Genomic DNA, 21,808 nt, shown 5'->3' with positions numbered 1-21,808 from the left:
TGGGGGTGGGGGGTGGGGGGTGGTGGGTTATGTCCCAAACCCGTCATCGATCTTTTGAACTGGTCTTTAATGGAATAAAACACGCGGAATTCCAATGAGCCCTACTCCCTGCATTAACCTTGCGCGAACCCTACCGCTGCCTTGACATTGAGAGCAATGTGTAGAGTAGAGGCTGTATGGCAATATCACATATTGCCGATGTAGCCTGATCGCTCATTGGTCAGTTCCTTTTGGTTTGAATATAGCCTTGGCGTGATTCGTTGGTTAAGAATAGATACCACATGACAAAGCTTCTGTATGTATTCACCGGTGGATAAGAGGAAGGCGTGCAGTATTGAAGATAATGGCCGTTATATCAAATGGGCAAAGTGTATAAACCAGTGATATAGTAAGTGTCAACATTTTCAGTCCCAAGTTCAAATTTATATCTATTTGGACACTTTTTAGACAAAAAAACTATTGTACAATGGATTTTTATTTAAAATGTATAATAAAAGTCGATTTCCTTCTATCACGTTGTCCACAGCTTATCATTTAAAAGTGCATAACCACATGGGGATTCCTGTTTGTAACAGATCCTCGGTGACCTGCTGCGTGTCAGCGTCCCCCGACAGCGTGGGACATCGACCTGATAATATCACACTGATATGTCTCGGCCTCAGACTGCCATGCTTGTACGTTAGAGTCGACTTAAAGGGCTCGGGTGGTCAGACACAGTGACTTGAGTGATTGGGTCACTGTGTCCCGATGGCGTGAAATAAAATGTTGCTCATGCCTTCAGTCACTGGTTTGCCTGGTCTTTTTATTGACTTTTTATCTGCCTTCAAAACAATTCAGCCACATATTTACTGAAATACCTGTTATATGTTGGCATGACATACTTACACCTTAAGGTTATCTAAGTGAGCAAAAACGATGAAGAGCATTGGATCATTGCTACTGATGAACCAAAGGTGAGACCTTGCGAATGGACATCCATGCATGTCAGCCGTGATAATAGAGTCGAAGGAGTGTAGCTTGGAGCCCTAACGCTGCTTTCATCTATATTATATAACTGAAATGGACGATAAACATCACATCATCCCGACCTGTAGCAGAGGTACTAGGTTGACCGCAAGGAGTGGTAGAATAGTGGGTCCAAGGAAGACCTTAGCATATTTGGTTGATTCAAAACAAACCATTTATTTCTGAAGTGAAGAGCCGAACAATTTCTACAATAGATCTTTTTTTCACCACATCCATCATGCCAAACAAACAATTTGTAATTTGCAAAATCAGACACACAGAATTTCAAATGATAGGTCTCTAAATTTGAATGCTTATCAACCATTGGTTCTGAATCGTGACTGTATAACAGCGGACAGATTTACTTTACCCAGACGTGTTTCTAATCTTTTGTTCACTCTCGAAAGTAAATACGGGGTCCAATAAATATATTATTTGTCCTCTATAAATAAATTCTCAAACTTAAAACTTGGAAGTCATAAATCAGAATGTCAGAAAGATATCCTAAACACTCAAGTTAAGAGTGGAAACACTTGTCGTTGTCCACTCTAAGATTTATATTGATCAAATTGTAATATTCTATATTTAAAAATACAGCAATATATCTTGACATCTGATATCACTCCAGTCAAACATTTATTGATGACGTATATGTGTACACTGTTAAACCTGTCAAAATGGTCAAAATATGTTTTTCTTCAGGATTATTTATACGTTGAATGAAACGAACAACTTTTTACATCACCGAATATTACTGGTTGCTTGGAAAGTATTAGCTTGGCACGGCTGCCTGCGTAACCATGTTGAAAGATGTTCTCATTCATACTTTTGCAGTTTTGTTTTTATAATATTTTCAGCTATGTCTGTTGTTCCCATATGACTAGATTACATTCACATTGTGTATATATAATAATTGATGAGGAACGATTTGGGAAGTGGTGTATTGTGTTATTGTCTGCACCCAAAGGCGCGCGAAAACTTAGGTATTGAATAATGAACCTATGGTTTAGCTATTCGTTTGACATTTTATTCAATAATGGCAAATGATGGAATTATATTAAGATACAACACATTGACTTTACTAAAACACTTGTTCGTTATACTAGCGAGAAAGCTATATTACAGTAGTGTTGCGTGTAGATATCCAAATTTAAACAATTTGTTAACACAGAAACCTGTACGTAATTGAGCTTAGTGTGAAACCATCAAACAACCAACAGGTGCTATACAATCAACAAATGTATTACAAAATTAACTAGGTTTACACATTAACACAATGTACTGTACAGCAATTATAATATAAGTACACAATAGAGAGGTAATACAATTTTCAATGACATCGTATAACATGATGGCAGTGGTCAGTATCAAATACCAAAATACAGTGATGATAGCAAAAGTCATTGATAATAATATATATTCACTCAACGGCGACAGTGGTCAAGCTTCCGTGATGCGCTTGGCAGGGAATCAGGGATAATGAGCGATCCTCACATGAAAGCTGGTTCTGATGTGATGACAATGCAAATAACACGTTACTGTCTCCTTAAATACACCCTACCCAGCCACTGGAATGTTCCGCACAGTGCCCTCACCAATCAGTCGGCACTAAAACATTAAAGAAATTTCCAAAACACACTATCACCGTCCGCGGTATACCGGACAAGCAGTTTACACAGCACACTAGCATTTAAATATAGTAACTTCCTGACGACTGATCACTGTCCAAACACAACGCAATGAGCGCATATCGACTCCCAGCAGAAACAATGCAACACAGCTACAATCACTGTTAAACAATAAAATACACTGGCATATAACAGTGGGAAGTTCTCATTTGTTAGTCATTTGTCATATGACGTGATGACGTCATGGCACGACCCTGTTCAATGTGGATTTGTCATTGGAGCACATTTGGTTTCATAAGTGCAGTTTTTAAATGTTACCTTCTCCCGGCCTTACTGACATAGACTACATTATAATGGTTGAGGGGTCCTTGATGTAAGACGAAGGTGCGGTGCGATGCGATCCACCCTACGGTGCAGCGTGAGGGGATACAATGTTATACCGCGATTTTACAATATCATGTTGCAATGTACGATGTTGCGATTCTATTTCACAGAACCCAACCTACTATCTAATGTGATTCTCCGAATCTCAACTACCTCCTTGAAATAATACACATGTGTATGCAACAATATCATTTCTACCATGTATGCAGTCCTCGGAGCCATAATTCCAGATATTGGAAGCACCAGAGCACAGGGTGGACACACATTCGACTTCTAAAACATATGACATACACGTCTGCTGGCAACGCCAGTCCAAAGCGGTCTCATCCAGTTTAGGCCACCAATCAGAATTGCTGCACGCGCATGACGATTAATTGCACGGAGAAAAGATTTTAGTCTGCGGTATGATGTGCTGAACAGCTCGAAGACCCACCCATTCCCTATTTATTACAATGCACGTTGAATAAGCCATGCGATGATGTCATAGCAGGAAGATACACCTATATAAATGCCATAAACAACCACAGAAGACATTGTAACTAGACACTTGTCAGTGTAAAATGGCTGCTACTCGGTATGTTATCCTTGTGGCAATAGGCATGTGTGCAACTTTGCAAGTCACCACATCGACTGCGGTAAGAACTCCGGCAACGGCACCAGGGTAAGAATCATCTTCAAACCCACTCAGACACATGCAGCATTATAGGTGCTACTGTGACATATTGTGGCAGAATTACAATACAGTTACATCCTGTAAATCTGGACAGTAAAGAAATGGCGTTTAAAACTAACTACTTGTAAAATGTATGTCCGGTATATTATCTTCGCCCAAGTTGTTAAAGTTTCTCTCGTCACGCTGATGACCTATGTTTAATTCCCAGAATGAATAGTTGGGTTTAACGCCTCTTAACAGTATTCCAGTTAAATCATGGCTTGTCAGATTAATGTGGGAGGAAAGCCCGAAGTGAGGCAGGTCCCAGACGTTTACCACTTCGATGAAACCCAGGAGGACGGGTATGGTGCTGAAACCTAGAAACATAATCGGAGCGAACCTGCATTCGACCCCAAAGGACGCAGCTCTGCACATGAAATTTAGACGACTGGGCCACCCGCGCCCCCTTAAAGTCCGACAGGGACGGTTGGATAGCCCAGTGGTAAAACCATTTGCCCATCATCCTGGGATGGATTTTCCACGTGGTTGCAATGATCGAAGCCTTTCTACCCCGCCTTGATATGCCCGGGATGTTGCTAAGAATAGCGTTAACATCATGCCCTGACGACCCATCCCGTGCGTGTCGAGTTAAAGTGGTTGCATTGTATAAACGTTTTTCAGTGGCAATAAACTCACACCATGTGGGCTGTGTGGTCGTAAGATTGACGTGACGCTGTGTGTACGGAACTCCCTCGTCAAGCCGTACTTCAGACACACTGTCGAGATCAAAGGCATGAGACAACGACAGCTCATCTTCTTCCTGGAGAAGGCGGCAGATATACGGGAGGAGTTCAGGTAATTGTTGAATGCAGTGAGTTTTCGAAAGGTGAATTCAACTCAGTCCCAACTTTGCTCAAAGTGCCTCGATACTATTTACAAGATAGTGAAAGCAACGTATATGACTGTTATGGTGGCTGATTAGGGCCATCGCCATATCGCCCTTAGAAATCCACGTGATATCACGACAATGCGATAGTACAACACGATATAACGATATTGCGAAACAGCCAAATATGAAGATGCGATAACACGCAACGAAATGGCAATAGCAGGACATGACATGGCGATAGCACGACATGATATGGCGATAGCACGACACGACATGGCGATAGCACGACACGACATGGCGATAGCACGACACGACATGGCAATAGCAGGACATGACATGGCAATAGCAGGACATGACATGGCGATAGCAGGACATGACATGGCGATAGCACGACACGACATGGCGATAGCAGGACATGACATGGCGATAGCAGGACATGACATGGCGATAGGACGACACGACATGGCGATAGGACGACACGACATGGCGATAGCACGACACGACATGGCGATAGCAGGACATGACATGGCGATAGCAGGACATGACATGGCGATAGCACGACACGACATGGCGATAGTACGACACGACATGGCGATAGCACGACACGACATGGCGATAGGACGACACGACATGGCGATAGCACGACACGACATGGCGATAGCACGACACGACATGGCAATAGCTCGACACGACATGGCAATAGCAGGACATGACATGGCAATAGCAGGACATGACATGGCGATAGGACGACACGACATGGCGATAGCAGGACATGACATGGCGATAGCACGACACGACATGGCAATAGCAGGACATGACATGGCGATAGCACGACACGACATGGCGATAGCACGACATGACATGGCGATATGGTAACGCAATACGGCAAAATGGCGATACAGCGACGTAGAAATATGGCTAGATTGCTCAGTCCCAATTTGAGAAATTGAGGAAAGCGGATAGGTAGGTTCATACTGATCATCTCTCATAATAAGAGAGCGGGAAGTAAGTTAGATACACGCACTCATAAGTCCATATACTGAACAAGCAAGCACGAAGGCACCCTTTATCTAACCGTAGCTCAATTGTTGTCGCAAAATGTGTTTTTTGTTATTCACTTGCGAGACGACTGAGCAACTGAAGGAGTGAGTTTGGTTTTACGCCGCTTTTAGCAATATCACGGCGGGGGACAAGAGAAATGGGCTTCACACATTGTACCCATTTCGGGAATCGAACCCGGGTCCTCGGCGTGAAGAGCGAACGCTTTAACCACTAGGCTACCCGACCGCATCTGACCAACTGGAGTAATTAGAAACGTGTAATTATCGCCGAATCCTACATATTAGGCTTACAGAATGCGCTGTTGTGTTCGAGAAGCTATTTATATTCGTGATGTAAAATCATACATCAGTTAACAACAGTTCAGTTTATTGTCAAATGTCAAATCAATATAAACTCTTAGAAAGAGGTATGGGCGTGTGTTGAGTAACGCATTCCTTGCACACCCAAACGTTTGATGAGAGATGACATAGTGCAACGGTGAAACAGGACAACAGTCATCTTCCCGAGGCAAGAGAGTTAACTGACTTTAAAAGTCCAGTTTCGACCCTCGCTAAACTAGGCTGGAATTCCTGGGCTCGATTGGAGCACCACCAATGCCTACTAGGAGTTATGTCCTTTCTATGCCTCTCCTATTGACCAATCAGATTCAACCTCTCGTATCACTTGCATTTGCTTCAAACAAAACGGTGGCGCCCAGTCAAGACGATCTGATCGATAATCAAGATCTGTATTGTCTTACATCGCGAAGTTCATCAAATCACGTGAGCACCTTGATTAAAAAACATGAAAAGATTTAGAAAATATCTGTTGACAACGAGTTAGCGGTGCACATGCTTTGCAAATCCTGCAGTCGACCGAAATCTGCATGACACTTTACGAACCGGATTTCTATTTCGGTGCGCGATTTTGATTGGACTATGCATAGACCCGTTAGTCCCGCCAAAATGTAACTCCATAATACCAGCCTAGTTCGGCAAGGGTGGAAACTGAACTTTTATAGTCAGTTAACTCACTGGCCTCGGGAAGATGGACAACAGTGGGCACATGTCCAATAGGAAGACATTACGCGGAATGTATCAATGTCAAGGTCATGAGAACATGTAGGCCTTCGGATTTCACCAGAATGACTTTTGGTTGTCAAGGCAACTGGCCAATCTCATTAAAATCAGATCTTAGATCCAATTATAAGGGTCACGTCAGAACGACCTTTCATCCGACCAATCAAAGCATGAAAGTGACAGTCGGAGTGTGTTTTCTTATCGTGCAACCTCGAAAATGTTAACTTGGGACATTCAGAATGACCGGGGTATTTCGAATGGCAGTTACAGCCCGTGCAACTGATTCCGTCAAAATTATCGTCTATCTCTCGCATCCGTTGGATAAACATTTGAAGGAAGTAGGCGTTGCACGGCACATGGGAAGCACTGCCATACAATCTCAACCATATAATAGATATTCCGGAATGTTGGTTTATTCAGTTTTCAAAAAAATTAATCGAGAACTGTGTCAAAATAATTTTCAAGCGTAGTCTGAAATGGAAGTCGCCAGGTTGAAACAAGTGCCGAAAAGCTCGAGAAAGCTGCTTCCTTTTGGGCTGATGTCGACTTCTTGTTAGTCATTTCAGTGGTCGGTCAAAGTTCGCGAAAGGTCGTTCTTTGTTTAGCGGCAGCGAGAACTTAGATCTGATTTTAATGAGTTTGGGCACCTGGCACAAGGTTTGTTCTACAGGTTTGGGAGAAAACCTCCCACATCATTACGCTGCCATCGTCATCTCTGTTGGCTCTTCCATTAGAACAGTACAGCAAACATTGCTGTACTCAGCACTGTACTAATTCTCTAAATGTGGATAAAATGTTATCCTTTCTAGCACACAAGGGTACATGATAATTGTGGAAAGGTTCCCATGTGCCTAGTTATTTAAAGGTTATGAAAATCTGGGTCAGGTTACTCAATACGATGCTCTAGTAGATGTTTTAATATGATGCTTCTCTTGGTGTTATAATATACAATGCAGAAAATGTATGCAATATTTTGTTTGAGGTGTAACTATAGGACAATGCACCAATGCCTGGCAATAAAAGTAAGTGATTAATTTCGCAAGAACATTTCCGAAGACGTCAAACTCCAAACAACATTATGAAAGTCATGAAACTCGTGACCTAGGGCGGTACGTGCAAGAGGCGGAATGCCAGATTTACCATTGTAAATGGACCAAACGCTCAAAGACACTTTATTAAAGTACATTTAATCATTAAGGAAGCAACAGCATTGATCATGCGACGTTTGCAGCGTGCTAAACGTTTAGTTGCCAGAGACATGTTGCAGGTGGGCACACGTCTGAACAGTGTTGCACTACCGCCGCGCGTTTCTCAGTCTGTCATTAAAGACGTTGTCAATTACACTATAGACTGTCAATCATCATTTAGGCACTCGGATTTTCACAATTATTTACCATTAAACACACATTCATACGAAGAAAGTTGGTTATTATCTAATAATAATCATTGACCTAACTAAAACATTCCAGTTTTGTCGGAAGAAAAATATTTCCTTCATTGTTATCATGTAATTTTGTGACCGTTGACACGGCCTTGTAACGGAGGGAAAGAACAGACGCTTTGACGATTTAACCATTACATAATGTGTGTCAAACATGCTTGCAGCATGCATGACCAAACTTCACCTCAATACCTAGTCTCATCTATGATGAGTGAAATCGTATAAATAAATTAAAATGAGTTGAAACATGATTTAAACTACCTAAATACATGAAAACTTAATATTACATTAGAATGGATGGAAACACCTTCCGAGTAGAACATCAGATGCACAGTCGACGGAAAATCCTTGTTTAATGTCTGTGTCATCGTAGTTGGTTTGTTCAGCAATATTCCTGCTATGTCACAGCGGTCCGTAAATAATCTAGTCTGGAACAGACAATCCAGTGATTGAAATCATGCGCATCGATCTACGCGATTGGGATACGATGACATGCATCAACCAAGTCAGCGAGCCTGACCACCCGATCTCGTTGCTGAAGACCTACTCTATCCCGGATCTTCACGGGACGTGTCATCGTAGTATTTAAATCAGTAACGACAGGTGGAATGACATCTCTTAAAACAGACACGCACGCACTCACACACGCACGCACGCACGCACGCACAGGCATCAAGCTGAAACCTCGTGACATGACTGAAATAAAGTTCACAGGGCCCTAAAAACAAACTTCCTGTTCAGGTTCACCGCAACGTACGGACAGTGGGGCTACTTCATCGACACCATCAATGGACTGGACAGCAACTACTTTGTGGATGAGACTTGGTGGCACATTATAGATCAGAATAATGAGTCTCTACCCCTAGGTGAGTAGAGGATTATAAAGTAGCAGAACGGGTTGCAAGATTCCAGTTTGATCGATGGTGGTAAATGGACTTACCAGACTAATTAATGGAATGTTCCAGACGAACCAGTGCTTGATATTATCAGAAACATAACACTACGTCGGGTGCGATGACAGGCAATCAACCAAGTCACTGAACCTGACCACACCCTATTCAATTTGTCGCTATTTACAATCAAAGTTTAAGTGTATCCAAATCTGATTCATATGCATAATGGTCGTCCCCAGAACAGGTTCTGATTTCCACCTTGTAGTAGTGCACGATTTCACTATCTTTCGAATTTGTTCACATGCATACCCTTTTCGCGGACACCTGGTGTCATCAATTATTGTAAGTGATCCATTCATATAATTTTCAACACCTTTACGCCCCATGGAATCTGTTTCGGTAGTTAATGGAGACTGGTTATTCTCTAGCGTTGAGGTTTTATATTACATTATAGATATAGAGGTAAAAAGAATATACGAAGTGGGTGTTTATTTTCCAGGTTCGAGTTCCTACGTCCCAAAGAACGGCCAGACCATCACCTATGAGTACGTGCGGGGAGGCCCGCACTAGTCACCCGTCTTCACGCCAGAACGTCCCACGTGTGATGGAAACGGATGTAAAGTCAGAAGCGATGTATTAACGTTTCAACCGACGGCAAATGTCCTTAATCTTAATAAACGTAGAGAAACTATTCAATGTTAACATAATGAAGCAGGGCTTGGACTCATCTAAAGGATGTCTCCCTTACCGAGTCAGCTTGCCGACGGGGTTAAAGCTTTTGGCCATGAGGACAAGCGCGACCTTGGATCAGAAGGTCACCGGTTCGAGTACCATCACGGGACTTGGTAATTGTATTGCTGCTACAATGACAATAAATCTGATGTATGATAGTAACCTATTCAAATAAGTCCTGTTGAATCATACCAGTTAAGTTTACATCGATAATCATTGCTGAATCAATGTTATAGTGAATAAACCTTATATCTTCAAATATGTTGACTTGATCTTATTTATTTTGAAATTGGAAGTGACAGCACAAACAATGACCGCTTTATGTTTAATTTCATTTCGTTAGGTGCAACGGCTAAGAAATGATGCCATATTGTCTTGAGGTAGACTTTAGACGCATGGCACGAATTATCTCTTTGAAGAACGAGGTGCCCGCAACCAGATAAGACTATGTTTAATTTTGACACCAATGGTTATCTTGTACTAATTATAGAGCGTACATATAACAGACACTGAAAATCTTGCACCAGATATCAAGGAATATTTTAAGGTAATGTAAGCGGTTTTTTCGGGGGAACAAATGCGTACTTGCGACATACAATAATATTTTCGTAGGAAGGTCATATCTGATTTGTGCGAGTTGGATTTAGCGCCACTTCGAAAAGTATTTTAGATATATTTTCACTGTAATGCTGTAAACACGGTTCGTGTCCCAGTTCCATGAAGCGATCTTAGCGCTACGAGTGTTGTGCGTCTTCTGTGTTAAAGTACATTCTCATTCAAATCAGATATGTTACTCCGATACGACACCTCTCTGCATTAAGGTCTACGGATCTACGTAACTTATATAGTGACGTGCCTGCACATGTGTGTTTGGTTGTCTTTACTAGTCCTGACGTATGCCGGTTTTATAGTGCTAGCCCACTAGGTACCATGCTGCAATTTAACATAGACTCTCCCATCAGAGTGTACCAACTCCCGAGCTGACCAGTCCCTCTTTTGTCACGTTGATGCCGAGCGCCAGACAGGGTCATATCGACAAATGCAACATTCTTCATCTGAAACGTTACAATGCAGAAGAGGAAGGATAATTCAGTTTATCATATAATGGGTAGGTTTCTCGACAGGATAAGGCAAACGGATAAAAACGATATCCGTTGGGGTCATATGCGGATAGAGATGCAAATATCAAAGGTCAAGTAGGACTACTTTCACTGTTTATAAACAGACATGGGGTCGCCCTCGTCATTCGGCGATCGAGTCAGAATTAACCATCGGGAATCTGGATAAACTACAGGGATAATTGCTATCATTATAAAAAAAACAGTCTAACATACTGAAAATCAGTGTCTAACTGTGACGTAGCTAAGGCATTTTATAAGTTTTGGCAACTTTGGAGATATAAATTTCGAAACAATTTTGCGAGGGCATCAGTAGCCATATCTGTGCTTGTAGACCTCTGCGGCTTGAAACCTTCTCCCCAAATTAAAATAGTTGTATTTGGCCGAAATATGTTTGAATTGTTACCTTGTTTCGTTTTGTCGCCGTGTGTACATCTGACTACACTTCTTAACGTTATGACAGAACAGACCGACTGTCAACAACATCTGACTGTGGCCGTGACGTCTCATAGACTAGGTTTAGAGTAGTTTCCCATTGACAAAGGGCAGTTACTCTAGCGAATAGACCGATGGATTGCCGCGAAAGGCAATTTAAAACAACTGTTGTTTTGCGTATATGTTGCTTCGCCACTGTATAAGAAACAGATTTTAGTTGGAACTATACTGGCTACTGTCACTGTCCGACTGACACATCACTTACCCTGTGACGTAATAAATATTAATGCGCGCATTCCAGGAAAACTCGCAATGTTTCAGTAATGTTTGTGAGAGAGGGAAAGCGATTTTGAAACACAGAATTAAAGAATGACATTATATGATAAAGAGGTTATCACGCTTGTGTGTTTGGGGATGGTAAATATCCTGCAGTAGGAATAAACACTATGTATTTAGCTCGCCAAGGCTCGCTAAATACAATGTTTATTCCTACTGCAGGATATTTACCATCCCCAAACACACTCGCGTGATAACCTCTATTTACTTGGTGGGGGAGTTACTGACCATGTCGTACGTACTTAGGGATGCAGGTTAGGGACAAACTCTAGAATGCCCATATCAAGGAAAAACGTCTGGCAGAGTACAAATGTAGACTTAAGAAAATCTGTTCAGAATTGAACGCTCGCAATAAATAATAGACGAAACAAGAAATATTACCACCCTCACACGAAGAATTATGTCAGACAATAGATCCCACCACCCTCGCTCTTTCCACAATCGTTTATATTTACCAATTATAAATTGGAGGGCATGGTTTGATTAACGTGGAGGCTCCTCATGATAGAATTGTTTTGTGCACTTTTGCACACATGTATTTGTCTGATGAACATGTCAAGACTCATGATAAAAAAGGCATTTCACAGTTTCTTAAAGGAGCCAAGGATGTGGGAGATAATCTCAATGTCGGTGTTGATGTTGTGGGTGGTTCTGTGCTGCTGGACTTAAACAAATGAGTGTGAACCACGCGAAGTGCCATATCAAATCGGCCCAGACTCAGTTTTTAGGGAGAGGCTATCTGAACGACCACTGCATCGCGTTTATGTGCAGTGTGTTGAGAAGATACCTGCGGCAGAGTTCTTCGCTTGGCTGACTGGCCTGAAAAGTGAAACCAGAGGCTTTCTGTTTGCTGCCCAAGACCAGTCACTTCCCACTAATTGGACATTTGACACTAATTTGATTGACAAGATTCAGGAAAAAACGTGGCAAATATGCAGACCTCCCTTGTGCCAAGTTGTCCGACTACCCATAGTTCTCAGTGCCTTAGGTTTGGTACCTCCCAATCTGTTGACTGAAATTGGGAGAGTATCCGGGTTTGCTACCAGGAATACAGCCCTTCTGACAATCTGGGTAGGTTTGACTAGGCATCGCTTCCTGGGGGAAGTCCCATTCGCTGTCTGGGCTGCGTATAGAGGGGGCAAGGGCCCTGAGCTGATGATGAGCCTTACCAGCCTGACTGTGCCAGGATCACCCAAACCCTTGACGCTTTTTTAATTTTAATCTGTAAATAAAAATAATTCATTCGTGCCATCCAGCGATCCAATACGATGGTCTAATTCTCCAGATACTATCCAGTCGATGGTGTGGCCTCCAATGTGTTTTCACTTGTAACATGCTGGACAAAAAAACGCTCAATACATTTCTTAACATTCGTCCTCTGTAAATCGCCATCGTGAATATTAAAGTCACCCAGAATCATGATTTTACCTTTAACTGCGTTGAAAGTTTCAGGTAGAACAGAATAGTCCTCGCAACACTGGTGTAATGACTACCTCAGTAGTTTCAAATGGGGCCAGTACCACTGATGGTGAAGAGAAATCTACACAAAGGTTTTAACGAAAAATATCCCTACTTTATCCTTGGAATGAGGAGAATGTTGCATATTCTATTTGGAACCTACATGGTTTTTAGATTCATCACATATTGTAATTTACTTGAATTCTGTGCTGAACAAGATGTCTAAATCATCGTCAGTAATATTAATATTTTGGCATAACGAGGGGATTAAAACACAGACCTGTCACCCGCCCTGTCCAATACATCACGGAAGCGGCATTCTTTTACATACTAATATGACCAGAATAAATTATTTGGGTCATTCGGACCTGCAACCTCACAAGTCATGTTTAGTATAGTAAACTACTGTTTTCCCACTGAACCACCGGGGCAGGTGATGAAAGGGTTTCAATCTTACATGGCATGACTTCAGTTGTCTGCATGCTACAAGTGGTCCTTGCCAACTACCATCGAATTCGTTTTATACCGCGACTACTATATGGTTCCACTATAAGGTAGTCTTCGTCTTGTTTCTGGTATTTCTGGTTTCTGGTATTTCTTAATTTAGAAGGTTCATAAATTGGTTAAACACTCCTCGGTTTTGCTTGAAAGTGCAAAACCTCGAGCTCGATACCTCGGGTTTTTCCCTCGCTCGAGATTTTACATTTTCAACCAAAACTTTTGAGTCGTGTTTCAAATATTACAGAAACGTCTAATTATCGAACATACTTTATAACATGTAAAACGCATGTTTATGTTGGTCTTCCAGGAAATGAAGGTATTCTTGCTGGCGGTCTTGTGTCTCTCAGCACACACTGTTGGTACGTATGGTTTTATCACATTGATACGCGTGCGACATTCAGACACATCAAGGTTTATTAAATGATTAGGCCACATATCCGAGTCCCGGTTCGCCCCGATTATGTTTCTAGGTGTGTCAGCACCATACCCCTGCTCGTGGGTTTCACCGAAGTGGTAAACGTCTGAGACCTGCATCACTTCGGGCTTTCCTCCCACATTAAGCTGACACGCCGTGATATGACTGGAATACTGTTAAAATCGGCGTTAAACCCAACTCACTCACTCACTATTACAGTGGATGAACACTGCAATACGATAATTGTTTACTGAAATAGTTGACGCCTACATTTCAAATAGGACATCAGACTTCAGCGACCTATACACTTCTAATTTGGAAAACTGTTTCAAATTTTCCAACCATATTTGTTGCTCAAAATCAATACATCTTTGTCCAAATACAGACAAGATATGGCTAACATTACCAACACTATGTATGAATGAGACTTGTATGCTTATGTTAGGTTAATCGAAATTGTAGGTGTCGGTGAGTCAATGTTGACGTCTTCTATTACGACAGGGACGATGAAATGTTATGCTGACTTTTCACTGTGATTAACTCTTTACAATCGACTCTGCTTTGGGTGGATATTTCTTATGAATGCGGAGGGGGTTTCGTCGCTTGTATGATCTCAACATTCATTGAATAGGTGGTACGTTGTATAACAACCCGCCGCCCATACCACAACAAATTATCGGACATTTCATGTTAAATCCCTATTCTTTACTCATAAACAATATTTACGATGTACCCATGTTAACGCGAACCCAAAAACTCGAGACATCATTTCAGATAACACCTTGTCTGTAAACAGACACTCCCTTTGTCTCGTACTACCGATAACTCGAAATTTTTGCTTTGGTTTAACTTTTTGTACCCTGCCCTGCCCTGCCCTGCCCTGCCCTGCCCTGCCCTCACCTCACCTCACCTCACCTCACCTCACCTCACCTCACCTTACCTTACCTTACTAATGGATGTGTGTTCGTGTTACACTGCAGTATGTCGCCTGAGTATCAGCGGGGATCACTTCTACGAGGGCAGCACGAGGGTCTTCCTCAGCGGTGTCAACGCTGCTTGGGTCTACCTCGGCACCGACTTCGGTAACAACCAGCTTGACAACTACAGGCTCTCCAAATACACCGACTACATCAAACAGGTTCACTCCAACGGAGGAAACTCCATACGTGAGTCCCTTCTTCATATTATATCCTTATATCACCACTACAGCCTTGGCTGAAGTAACATTTATAATTACAAACACATCACATCTACAAGACAGATCAGCACATGTAATGACATTCATTTCGTTCGCCTACAGAATATTTATATTTCAATGTTATAGGAAAATAACAGACATATTAAAAAGAATTATGGCTTCAATTTTTGTCAGCCCCTGATTACTTTCGTTATGGTCAAAATGAGAGTGTAAAAGTCTGGGATTTAATGCAAAAAGATAAATTGTCCCTTAAAATTCTTGAAATCAATAAATATGCTTCAGACTGTTGATTACGAGTGACTTGTCTGGCGCAAAATATACATTGTTGCAATGTGTTTCTTCCTACAAAATATATATCCTGGTCCATATTCACGTGATATATAGATGTAACATTACTGACTTCGGCGTCAAACAACATCAGCTCTCTCCCTTACCCCAGGTATCTTCGTCCATGACAACTGTGAGACTACGCCAGACATAGACTCCAACGGTATCACCCAAGGCCCGGACAAATCTGGAACGCTCATCAGTGACCTCAAGAAGATCCTTGACGTTGCCGAAACTAACAATGTCCTCGTCTTCTTTGCTCTCTTCAACGGTGCCCAGAAGAAGACCGACCACTGGAAGCTCCAGGGCATCATCACAGACGACAACAAGAGACAGAAGTACATCGAGAAGGCCCTGCAGCCTATGGTGAAGGCCCTGGGTAACCACAAGGCCCTCGGAGGCTGGGACATCATGAACGAGATGGAGGGTATCATTAAGGTCGAGGCTCATGCAGGAGACAGCTGCTTTGATACCAGCTTCTTACTCAACTCCGGGGCGGGTTTTGCTGGGGCAACCTACAGCGCTCAGGATCTACAAAGGTGAACCGGAAACAGCACAAGAAATCCCACTGATTCATGATATTTATTTATATTTGAGTAGTGCCATCCTGTGAAGCGTCATATATGTGCTGGTTTTTCTTTTGGTTCGGTAAGAGTAATGTTTCAATTTCAACTTCCAAATAATTTGGCACATGGTCAACATCTTTATTTCTGATTATGGCAAAGGAGTAGCATTGTGTTTATAGCGTCCCTCACTCTTTCAGATAATGGCGAAAGGTTAGCCTGTTTATAGCGTCACTCGTTCTTTCAGATTTCCCTGTTAAGGCTGGCATTTCATATCCTTTGGAAGTGTACACACAGCTTAGTTTATTGCAACCAATAGACTTTTTTGTTAACACCCGAGTACTTTCATATATACCGTGAGTGTGTACCATTGTACGCCGTTCTTGGCAATAATCCAACCATATCACAGAGGGGGATACTTATAACGGGCTTGAGGACCCAAACCCCGATCATCGTCGAGGGAAGTGGAATCAACGCTTTAACAAATAGGCTACCCCTCTGCCCATTCGTTCTTTAAAAGCATCTTGCTGAAGGATGTAATTGAAAGAAGGTGTTTCGTTTGAGATGTCTTGTCTTCCCCTTTAGGTTTCTGAACCACCTGGCCAATGGTATCAAGCAGGCAGACAGTGCTGCGCTGATCACATCCGGGTCATGGAACCCAATATCCAACACGGACATGTTTGGTTCTCAAAACCTGTACAATGATAGCTGTCTCCGCAATGCAGGTGGAAAACAACAGGTTAGGTTGAATTGGGTTGTACACAGCTTTATACAACATATCACCCATCAGGTCAAATCTGAAATTAAATTCTATAGCCCTGAACGCGTAATGCTATCCATGTCTCAACCATCGAATAAAAGCACGGTTAAGGGACGGAACTGTGCACAAGAAAATACGGCGCTTTTGACCATGGATCGCCCATACCTTGCATCAAACGCGCTATCACGATACGATGTAGACTGTTTACTATTTCCGTATGTATTGACAATGATCTTCCCAATATATTCCTAGTTCCTTCGTTTAAACTGACAGTGGTTGGTGAATGTGAGTATGATTTTACGCCGCTTTTAACACTATTATCATGACATGGCGTATTGCCACGAGGTGGAATGAGGTTAAACCGTTCAATATTATTGTAATTATAGAGCGACGAGCATGCATATGTGTGTGGCTGCTTGTACTTTTCCGCACAAAGGCGAAATCTGCAGGTTGAAACCCGTGTTGTTTCCGAACAGGATGTCGATTTCGTTACGCGATTTTATTGCATAGACTCATTAGTCCTGCCAAAATATAACTCCTTAATTTCAGCCTAGTTCGACAAGGTTGGAAACTGGACTTTTACAGTCAGTTATTAACTCCCTTGCCTAGGAAGATGCGTCGTGACGAGCGAACAACAGTGACAGTAACTCTTTGTCATGTATAGTTGCTCACACTACCAACCTCTGATTTGCCTGTCCCAGATTTAAGTATGTAAGCATGATATAGACTGCGACGTAAAACAATCTTCACTCACTTTTTGTGTTTCTGTTGCTGGACACAGGGGGTCCTTTCCTTCTACTCTACCCACACCTACGCCAAGGCAGATACGTGTCAGTGTCACTATGACAACATCTCACCCTTTCACGGAGCTGGGGTAAGTATTGACGTCACACCTGTTGACGCTATGAAACATTACACAATGCTACTGCAATAGTAAAAATAGTAATATGCCGACGATAGAGTATACACACAACATCACTTATTCTCCCCCCGATATGTGGGAATTACTAGTATATGGATATGTACAAGTACCGAAAATTTGACTCAATAATCAACTTGCAACCGGAAGCGTTGGGCCACCATCTTGTTTTCCAAAACAGCTGCCGATGTTCGTATATTTGGTGACCAAAGGAAGAGCAATGTATAAAGTTTCTGTAAATATTTGTAATTTATGGCTCCCCGCCATCTGCTGTAAATCTACAGCGCACCTATAAATCCCAGTAGTGGCAATTAGAGAAAGGTGATAATAAACAATGAACGAACAAAGGAATTTGATAACCGCACTAAGATACAGGTAGCTGCTTCAGTCACAGGTAAGCCACTTTTACCTTGATTCCTCAAGGGAATTTCGGGTCAGAATTGGTCCCCAGCAACATATATGCTTGTAAGAGGCGACCTACATGTAATTGACAGGGTGGTAACTTGTATTGTAGGCGTAGAACGTTGATCATGATCACTGGATTGTTTACAGGCCGCCGTCATACAGCTGGAGTGTGTGAGTGTGTATGGTTTTACGCCGCTTTGAGCAATATTCCAGCAATATCACGGCCAGAAATGGGTTTCACACATTGTACCCATGTCGGGAATCGAACCCGGGTCTTCGACGTGACGAGCAAACGCTTTAACCACTAGGCTACCCGACCGCCCCTATACAGCTGGAATATTGCTGAGTGAAACTACAAATTAATAAACTATTCACGTGTCTTCCAGCATCACAAGAGTGACTATGGCCTGGATAAGCCCCTTGTAATCGCCGAGTTCAGTCAGAAGAAGGGGGACGGGTGGACGGCGAGCAAGCAGTTTAACCACGCCTACTACTACGGGTATGCTGGGGCGTGGGGGTGGCAGTACAAGCAGGAGTCGTCTGATGCTGACGAGGACACTGCGGCCGTCATCAACGCCGGGCTCCAGTTCCTTAAGGGCAAGACAGACGCCAGTAACGGAGGAACAGTCAATTTTCATTTGTGATTGATATGTGTTGTGGTGAAAAGAAAAATAATTAATATTGTATGATATTGACGTTTCGTTTGTATTTATATTGAAAATGTCTCGCTTTGTTGTAGGACATCTCAAATATAAGATCCCAACTAATAATGAATTATAACGCTTGTGTATTTAGTTGAAGAATAGTTTGATGTCTTGAACATTAGCTGCAAAAATACAAACATGTTTTTCGTTTGGTATTCAACATTGTCATCCTTATCGCGTATATACTGCTCAGAAAAAGAAACGCATAACCAGACCTGCTGTGCATCTGAATACATGATGGGTGATGACATATTGCACTGGACAAAAAGATAACAATGGTCAAGGTCCTCAGAATACAGTATATTGTGTGTCCACCATTAAGTTCAAGCACTGCCTGTATAGCACATGTTCAAAGTGTTGACGTCGCCGTTGACGATGTCGTTGCATCAAAACACCAACTATGATGGGCCAGAGCCCCCTCTGAGACGGAACGAAGGCGTTTCCACACTCTGTGCCCTTCGCAAAACGGAAATTGTTACGGTGGTAAGGGAGTGTTGTTGGTGAAGTGACGTGTCACGCTGCTGGTACCAAACTCTAGAGATGGTGGTCCGATTCTCGGAGTAAATTATCTGATTTTAATAAGATTGGATCCTTCCTTACATCTGACGGTGGCAAATCACATATTATCTTGTCTACACTCTGTGGTCTCGTGTAATACACGTCGCAGCTGACCGCTGTAATCTCCCTAGCCTGCGGGGGTCCTGGATAAGATAGGGGTCCCAACCAAGGACCCATACTGAAGGAAGGGTGTTACTTGTTTAATGTAGGCTAAGCAGGCCACACACGACAGCGGCTGCCTTTATAGCAGACGTTGTTCGTTGTTTCCTTGTGTTTCAGTTAGTCGTGGCAAGACTTAGTAGTACAACAGTTGGTATCAGATAGGCACTTGAGAACCACACACACACACACACACACACACACACACACACACACACACACACACACACACACACACACACACACACACACACACACACACACACACACACATCCACTCACTCACACACACTATTATAATACCCTATCATGTGATGTTACTTCAAATCAGATGATTTGACCAGAACAATGCATTGCATCTCGTTCACGTATGGAATTTTACGATGGGGTACGATTAGGGCATTATTTTTACAACAACCTGATATGCTTAATTTGAAAATATGGGAAAATTGTCAGAACCTTCTTAAGAAAGTAATCAGGTATGCTCACTGGATTTTCTTGCTCTCAATACGAGTATTTGGACGGCACCAAGGTAACAATAAATTCACAGTTTCCAGAAAGGCGAAAACATCATCCCTTTCGCACCATCTTCAGTACGCTCCTACACCGGTACCGACCCCTGAAGATCCGGGGAAGAATTGGTCTTCAGCAACCCAAGCTTGTCGTATGAGGCGACGAACGGGGTCGGGTGGTCAGGCTCGCTGACGTGGTTGGTGATTGTCATTGTATCCCATTTGCGTAGATCAATGCTCATGATATCGATCACTGGATTGTCTGGTCCAGACTCGATTATTTTCAGCCCGCCGTCATAGAACTGGAATATTGCTGAATGCGGCGTTAAACAACAAACAAACAATAGGTAAGGTACCAACTCGAACGTCAGTCCATATAGGGTAGACTGACTCTATGCAGTGGGGCCAGTCTTCCTCCGTAGTTCACATGTACACTATCAATAGCATTACAAGCTCGTATCAGGGTGGGAGTGTATATATGAGACTCCTTGGCGCTGTACTTACACAGCATGTTTATGACTATCTCCGATTTCTATTCTGTACATGTATATCGGTAAAAGGTTTTGATAAGGGATTTTATGTAACAATTTACACTATTGTGATAGATTAAGGAGACACCCCATTCTTATTCGCTGCGTCATGTTGTCATGAAACCCAACTAAGACTAAAATATTTGGGTAAGTCTAAATGTCTTCCGTCTCAGGATGAAAATGAAGCTATTCCCTAGATATTCTCCGCTCTATTAATGCTCTTGTTCCCCAGCTTCATGCTCACTGACACCGGAACCGTGCGTTATTTTACTAGAACCACACACATATGTAAATTTTGGTAAGATTTATTAAAATACAGTATAGAGCGATCAATATTATACTTATTACATGTTTCCACAATAAAAGTTGAAGTGTGAGAGAAGTCTAAAAGTATTTTCTAAAACTCTATCATTTCAATGTGTTAGCTGTTTCCCTGCAATCCGTTTGTGTCCCAGAGTAAGCATGAATCGAAAAAATGTTCAAGGAGTTAGTAACACTTAATAATACAAAACATAGGATTACATTCTGAATGAAAATAGTTTGTGACCCGGCATAATATCCATTTTTTGTAATATTCAAAGTATCAACACTTTATTTTTTGGGTCAATACTCTTGAAACTTGATAATTAACATAATTTTAAAGTATTTAACACAATCATTCTACTGTTCCTACTGAAGCCAACAAAAGTACTTCCTGCAGTTCGAATACATGAAGTATCATACCAACATAGCAGCGTTTACATTGGTGCTCGAAAAGATGTGAGGTTTGAAAATGCGTGTAAGTTGCTTAGAGACAGGCTGGGGCAGTAATTTTTCCTGACAGAAAAAATTACGGTGGCATGTAAATGATGATTGATAGGAATCTTTACATGTGTTGTAAAATTCCACGGATAAAAGCTATGCTGATTCGTTTAGTCTATGAAAATGAAATGATTTTCTGTGTTATAATATTATATATTAAAATATAATTTAATGCACTCAAAAATACAGCATCCTTAAAGTAATTGTGTTAGGGTCAGGGTTATTCTAATTCTACCCTTAGCCCGTGGATCCTTGAATGCAAATAGTGGCGATAATGTTAGTCAAGAAAAGTAGAAGCGCATTCCAAATGATTAGCGGCCAGCCAACCTCGAGTTATTTCCCTTTGGAAGAGGTGGCGCAAACGA

At 42.0% G+C, this 21,808-nt stretch overlaps 2 protein-coding genes across 2 annotated transcripts; both read left to right on the top strand.

Moving 5' to 3' along the window:
* The first annotated feature begins 3,577 nt into the window (after nucleotides 1-3,577).
* LOC139444224 (uncharacterized) lies at nucleotides 3,578-9,728 on the top strand. Its single transcript, XM_071225146.1, has 4 exons — nucleotides 3,578-3,678; nucleotides 4,351-4,524; nucleotides 8,861-8,985; nucleotides 9,512-9,728. Exons 1-4 carry the CDS (start codon nucleotides 3,578-3,580, stop codon nucleotides 9,580-9,582), a joined length of 471 nt encoding a protein of 156 aa, XP_071081247.1. The 3' UTR covers nucleotides 9,583-9,728.
* Nucleotides 9,729-10,213: 485 nt separating this feature from the next.
* Nucleotides 10,214-18,870, top strand: LOC139442541 (mannan endo-1,4-beta-mannosidase-like). Its single transcript, XM_071223361.1, has 7 exons — nucleotides 10,214-10,291; nucleotides 13,900-13,951; nucleotides 14,988-15,173; nucleotides 15,645-16,071; nucleotides 16,681-16,834; nucleotides 17,637-17,729; nucleotides 18,566-18,870. The coding sequence occupies exons 2-7, from the start codon at nucleotides 13,903-13,905 to the stop codon at nucleotides 18,821-18,823; spliced, it is 1,167 nt and encodes a 388-aa protein (XP_071079462.1). The 5' UTR covers nucleotides 10,214-10,291; nucleotides 13,900-13,902; the 3' UTR covers nucleotides 18,824-18,870.
* The last annotated feature ends 2,938 nt before the right edge of the window (nucleotides 18,871-21,808 follow it).

Source organism: Haliotis cracherodii, unplaced genomic scaffold (genome assembly GCF_022045235.1).
Source record: "Haliotis cracherodii isolate W230 unplaced genomic scaffold, xgHalCrac1.p SCAF_5, whole genome shotgun sequence".
NCBI classification, from domain to species: Eukaryota; Metazoa; Mollusca; class Gastropoda; order Lepetellida; family Haliotidae; genus Haliotis; species Haliotis cracherodii.
The sequence above is the reverse complement of the archived record's forward strand: the minus strand, read 5'-3'. Positions and strand labels throughout refer to the sequence as shown.

What these genes read in the sequence shown, in the direction of transcription:
- LOC139444224 (XM_071225146.1), top strand. Translation starts at nt 3,578, where the DNA reads ATGGCTGCTACTCGGTATGTTATCCTTGTGGCAATAGGCATGTGTGCA. An exon ending in GATATACGGGAGGAGTTCAG is followed by an intron (nt 4,525 to 8,860) that starts GTAATTGTTGAA and finishes CTTCCTGTTCAG; the next exon opens with GTTCACCGCAACGTACGGAC. An exon ending in TAATGAGTCTCTACCCCTAG is followed by an intron (nt 8,986 to 9,511) that starts GTGAGTAGAGGA and finishes TTTATTTTCCAG; the next exon opens with GTTCGAGTTCCTACGTCCCA.
- LOC139442541 (XM_071223361.1), top strand. Translation starts at nt 13,903, where the DNA reads ATGAAGGTATTCTTGCTGGCGGTCTTGTGTCTCTCAGCACACACTGTT. An exon ending in TCTCTCAGCACACACTGTTG is followed by an intron (nt 13,952 to 14,987) that starts GTACGTATGGTT and finishes GTTACACTGCAG; the next exon opens with TATGTCGCCTGAGTATCAGC. An exon ending in AGCGCTCAGGATCTACAAAG is followed by an intron (nt 16,072 to 16,680) that starts GTGAACCGGAAA and finishes CTTCCCCTTTAG; the next exon opens with GTTTCTGAACCACCTGGCCA.